This window comes from Glycine soja, chromosome 20 (assembly GCF_004193775.1).
Source record: "Glycine soja cultivar W05 chromosome 20, ASM419377v2, whole genome shotgun sequence".
In the NCBI taxonomy this organism is placed as follows: Eukaryota; Viridiplantae; Streptophyta; class Magnoliopsida; order Fabales; family Fabaceae; genus Glycine; species Glycine soja.
Window position 1 is genome coordinate 6,197,098 of NC_041021.1, and position 6,057 is coordinate 6,203,154.

The window sequence follows — 6,057 nt, forward strand, 5'->3', positions numbered from 1 at the left end:
TTTGGTGAAACAAACCAGTACCCAGTGTTGTATTTGAATTCTAGGGTTACCACAAAAGTATAGAGACAAGCTATCCTATTCTCCATCGCAATAGGTGTTGGGATCCCCTCTGCACAGATGATGCAATGAATAGTCGTGCATTTGGACGCTATGCTTGGATTTTTGTAGATGTGGACCTTGATAGAAAACTAAGGACAAGTCTTAGTGGAAAGGAAAGGATATGCCTTCTATGTGGGTATCGAGTAAGAAAGACTCCCTTCGTTTTTTTCTTGCTTCCACAATGAAAGTCATTCTCCTACAGAGTGCAAAAAGAAATCAAAGGAATCAAACAATGTTCTATAATCGGAGCAAGGAAGAAAGAGGTTCATGTCCTCCAAAGAGAAAAATAAAGAGATCATTTTGCAAGACAATGCCCTTGCTAGGGAAGGTCCAAGCTATGTTAGGAAGAATGGGCATAGCTGTGTAGGGGTAGAACAAAGCCACATTTTAGAAGATTAGAAAAATCAAGACCCTTAACAATCAAGCTGCGAATCCTGAACCATGGTGTTACAACAGCGACTTTAATACAATTGTTGGGGCTCATGAGAAGAATGATGGGTGCTATCCTTTCTTGGCCTAGTGTCAAGAATTCAGATGTTGGTTAGATAGTTATGGCTTAGTTCACATAACTACCATAGGTGCTGAATTCACTTTGTCAAATGGGAAGAAAGGCAGTCAATATATTTCAGTGAGGCTGGACAGATCGTTGGGTAATGATGAGGCATTCAATTTTTGGAACTCTATTAATTGTAGCACACTAATGAAGGTAAGAACTGACCATTATCCTTTACTTCTTGACCTTAAACATAGGCTAACTTCTCTCGCCTCTTCTTTTAAATTTCACAAGATATGGATTAATAATCCAGATTGTAGAAGACTTATTTCTAAATTTTGGAGTTCTCGTATATATGGATGCCCTATGTATGTCTTAGGGCAAAAACTTAGAGGTTTAAAGAATGAACTTAAACCCTAGAATAAGCTGGTGTTTTGGAGATGTGCATAAAGTGCTAGATCTCTAGGAGGAACTTCATTTGCTTGAAACAAAGGCAGGAATTGAACTTCAAAATGCATTAGTAGTCCAAGAATAGTTTTGGAAGGATAAAGCTAGGCTTCATTGGCATAGCAAAGGGACCATAACACTACATTTTTTCATTAAGTAACTAAGGTGAGAAGGGCTACTAAGAATATGAATGCAATGAAGAAAGATGGGATGTTAATCCAGTCTTAGGCAAAACTAGAAGAGCTTGTTTTTCACTTCTTTGAAGAAGTTGTATGCAGCATATAATGTCAATCGAATGACCTCATTGCGAAGACTATTCCTAATCTAGTTAGTATTGATGATAATATCGTGCTAACAACTCAATCATATTTGGAAGAGGTGAAATCCGTGGTTTTTAGCTGTTGCTCCAATGGCTAAATTTTTAGGTGTTAAGATTTATAAAATTATTCCCAAGTAGAGAACTTTACTAATAAATTTTAATTATTAATCTTGTAGATAAATGAGATGAAAATAAATCGAAATTATATAAAAAATTCTATTTAACAAGCTCAACTATTATATCAGTATTTTTCTAATCACACCTTTTTTGTGATGCAATTAGAAAAGTTTAATTAATACAAATTCTACTTATTTTTATTTACACTCATTTTAATTTATTATTGAATTAAATCCAAATAAAATTCAAATAACAACAATATTTCATTGAACTCAATTCTCATGACACATATTTTTAAATATATTTTTGTTGAATAAAATTCACATAATAGCATATATCTCATTGAGCTTTATTTTTGAACTAACACGTATAACATTTTTGGGCTTAGATATGTTTTTTTTTTTTTCTGTAGAGATTGCATGTTATCCTTCAAAGGAGGCGCCTTACTTAAGTTATGTAGAATCACTATTAGCAATATCTCTCTATGTAGAGATTGCTTTTCCATCAATTGAACTCGAGATCATTGATTATGATGAAAAAATTTCAGACTAACTAATCTATGTGCTAAGTAATGATAAATATGTCTAACATGACTTTGACTTGATTAAATAATACGTTAAAAATAATATATACCAATAAATATTTCTTCCTTTTATTTGAAGTAGTTTTTGTAATATATTTCAATAAATGATTTTAAATTCTTTGACTATAATCCTAACTTTAAATTATATTACCTTTTATAAATAAATTTCATGAGACTTTAAAAACTTTTGTTGCATTGTGCATAAAAGAGCCCCACTTTCAAAAACCGCTCACATTACCTACCTCAGAAAGCCCCTTGATTCTTGTTTACTGAAAAAAAATTCATAGAAGCCACTCCCAGTACCACACTATAAATTCCTTCACAAACAAAACTTCACACCATTAAAACCAAGGCTATTGGATCTTGCTCCATCTAACTCTCTCTCACCCAAACCATTTTACCTTTTTCTTTTCTTTCACTCCATACCTCTTGAAACATTTAAAACATCTATTACATTTTCTACCTCCTCTTATTTCATTCCCTTCTTTGTCGTAATGACCAACAATTCCATGGCAATCTCAACCTCTCAGAACTCCGTCTCCTTTGACTTAGACTTGACATCCTCTTGGCTCAACCACACTAGCTCCTCCTCCCAGTGCCCTCGTTGTCCACCATCACCAGCTACAAACCAACCACTAGAGAATCTCCCTCTTACAAACCCACCCACCAAGAAGCCACATGGCAGGCCCGCAGGCTCCAAGAACAAGCCCAAGATCACCCCCTTCCAGGTGGCCCAACCTGTGGAACCCTGCATGAAGGTCATCATTGTCAATGTGACCCCGAGTAGCGATATCATTGAGTCCATTCTTGATGTTGCTCATCAAGGCCATGTTAGCCTCACTGTCCTCAGTGCCTCTGGAACGATCACCGGAGTAACCCTCAACAACTCTTCGCATGGTGTTGATGCCCTCACACTTCGCGGGCCCTTCACCTTGCTCTCCCTCAATGGCTCATACTTATACAACAACCACTACGCCCTTCACCCTGGAGCCACCCCTGCCCCTCCCTTATCATTTGGGATCAGCTTTTCCACCTCTCAAGGGCAAGTCTTTGGTGGTGCCATTGGTGGTAGAGTCATTGCCGATAATGATGTCAGCCTTACAATTTGCACCTTCAAGAACCCTGTGATGTACAAGCATGCTTCTAGAGACAAAGAAAGGGACAGGGGTGACAATGATAACAACAACAATTATAACAATAACTATAGCTTTTAATGGGAATAATGAGTTTTTGTGGTTCAACATGATTAGTTATGGATTGGAGTCCATGGGTGGTGAATGATGTGAAAGTTACAACATGAGAGCAAGAACACAGCAAATAAATGAAGATCTATCTCTCTAAATGTGTCAATTTTTTTGTGGTTTTTTGTTTAGGTTTTGGGTCTTGTTGGAAGTGTGTTAGTTGTTACATTGTGTCATGGGGGTAAAATAAGAGGATGGCCCTCCACGACACTCTACTTGCTGATGCTTTTTGTTGGGTGAAAAAATATGTTCAACATATATACTTGTTTCAACTTATCCATTTTAAATGAAACTCTTCTATTAATCAATTCCTCTTTCTTTTTTTCAAATCAATTTTATTTTTCCGTTCATGCGATTTGTTCCTTTGAGAGAATTGCAAGTTCATGTAAAACCAAATATCTTTTGTGGCAGTGCATGATGGTTTTTGGAATTATTGTAGATGGAATAGATAGATTTAGTAGTGGAAATGAATATTGTATTGTTGACAATAAATTCTAATCAACACAATGAAAGATAAAGAAACAGAAGGGTGAGACATCATAATATGATAAATCATATAATGTAACAAGAAGGATAGACAAAATGAGTTATTGTATTGTTGAGGTGTGTTTATTATCATGCTAAGTGGAAATTGTAGTTTTCGTTGTGTGTGTCTAATGTAGCCAATGATAATGTGTGCCAGGGAGTGGTTATGGAATTCCATAGCATAACAGGGTGTATTTCTTTCTTTTGCTTCGTTGTCGAGAGATCTTTGATTTATGATCTCCAATGTTGAGGATGAAGACAATGAAAGATAAATTAAGAAGCTAAGTCAATGGTGGATGGTGCTTTGAAGGAACAGGCCACAAATGGCTCATTGGACTAGACTATGTTCAATTCAAGTTGCTTTCATTATTCCATTATGAATAATGCATGGAAAATCCTCCTTCTCTTTTTCGTTATTAAATTATAGTACATTTAATTTTTATGTATTTTTAGGATGAAATTTTTATATTATTTATCAATGTTATATTTATATTATATATAATAATAATAAATTTTTTTTATAAATCTTACCTATAATAACTGATGTATTAAATTTCTACAAGATAACTCTTAATGAAACTCTCTAAATATTTTCATTATTTAATTACAAATATGGTCAACAGATTACTCATTTTTTACGTGGCATTGACCATACTTCTTTGACTAGCATTTTCAACCGTGTGTTGGCCTACATTAAAGTATGTCTCAAAGCTGTTTGATAGATGTTTCTAAAACAACCAGGCAGTTTGGACTATGGTCAATCAACCTTTAAAAATATTTGATTGAGATGACTTTCCACATAGTCAAGCATGTTTTTGCTGGTCAAAGAGTCAGACATAGTTGAACTAAATTGTTTTTCTTATCAGTTAATTAATTAAATTGGTTTAAAATTTAATAAAACTAATGTTCATACGTTTAACACAAACCCATTCAATGTGATTCAAACATGCATTTAAATTTATTTTAAATATAAATTTACATTAAATTATGTTACCATTTGAAAATTGAGTTTTACATATTTTCCAATTAGATAATTTATATAATTGTGGGAATTTAACCAGAATATACTGATATTGGATAAAATTATCACATTATCATCTAATTATATAATTTAGGCTTATATATATGTTTGTTCTTACCTATAATATTCATTTTTATTTTACAACCTAAACTTCACTTAAAAAAAATACTACTTGGAATGTTTTTTTATGTTTGATTTTAGTATATGTCATATCATTTCTTTATTATAGGTAGGAAAAATATATTTAAGACTATAATTTATAGATTCTTATGTATAATAAGACTCTTGACCGTTGTAATACATATTAAAAATTATAATAATTTTTTAAAAAAATTTAGATTTAGTTATAATTTTTAATTTATTATTAATGTAAAAATAGTTTATTGTGACAATGTATAAAAGTTAAATTCCACTTGTAATGCTTTGATGCCTCATTTAAGATTGTTGAATTTTGTTTTTTTAATCTGTTATATGATTTTTTGACATTGAGTTTATTAATATTTCAAATATTATTACTTTAATTATATGTTTTTTTTATGAAAATGTTCAATTGATTACATATTAATCAATATTTGATTGATTGGTTTGAGGTTATCGACAGAAAAGATCTCTCTAAGTCACTTTGAATAAGTAAATGCAATGCAAACATACTCGTTTATCATCCCAGTGACCCATTTTTAACAACTTTACTTTATTTTTATAATTTTCTAATTGTTTCAAAGTCATATAAGTTGAATGAATTAAATTCAACTTTTCTTGTTCGATCTCAGAATAGTCATTCACCCTTGCTGATTCACATGGGATTCCACGTGCCCCATGCTACTCGGGTCAGAGCATAACCAAGTGATGCTTTCAGCTAGTGATTACATTTGAAGAATTAACTTGTAAATTATTTTTTTCATAATAATATAGAATGTCTTGTCACTATTAAAAAAAATACTTTTTATGAGGCATATTTAAAACGGTTGTCAAAAAACCGTCTTAGAAAGAAATGTGGTGGGATTTTTGTAAATAAATACAATCAGTCTATGACGATTTATTGAAAACCCTCTTAGAAGACTATCGTTCTAAGACAGTTTTGTAAAAACCATCTTAGAAGGTTGTCATTCTAAGACAATTTTACAAAACTGTCTTAGAAGAATTTTTGTTTTTTATAATATTTGATGTCTCCCTCTACTCTCTCGCAGTCTCTGTATTCTCACTCTCTAATTC

At 32.4% G+C, this 6,057-nt stretch overlaps 1 protein-coding gene across 1 annotated transcript; it reads left to right on the plus strand.

Moving 5' to 3' along the window:
- Positions 1 to 2,552: 2,552 nt before the first annotated feature.
- LOC114401820 (AT-hook motif nuclear-localized protein 19-like) lies at positions 2,553 to 3,272 on the plus strand. Its single transcript, XM_028364404.1, has one exon. It carries the CDS (start codon positions 2,553 to 2,555, stop codon positions 3,270 to 3,272), a length of 720 nt encoding a protein of 239 aa, XP_028220205.1.
- Positions 3,273 to 6,057: the final 2,785 nt, after the last annotated feature.

What these genes read in the sequence shown, in the direction of transcription:
- LOC114401820 (XM_028364404.1), top strand. Translation starts at nt 2,553, where the DNA reads ATGACCAACAATTCCATGGCAATCTCAACCTCTCAGAACTCCGTCTCC.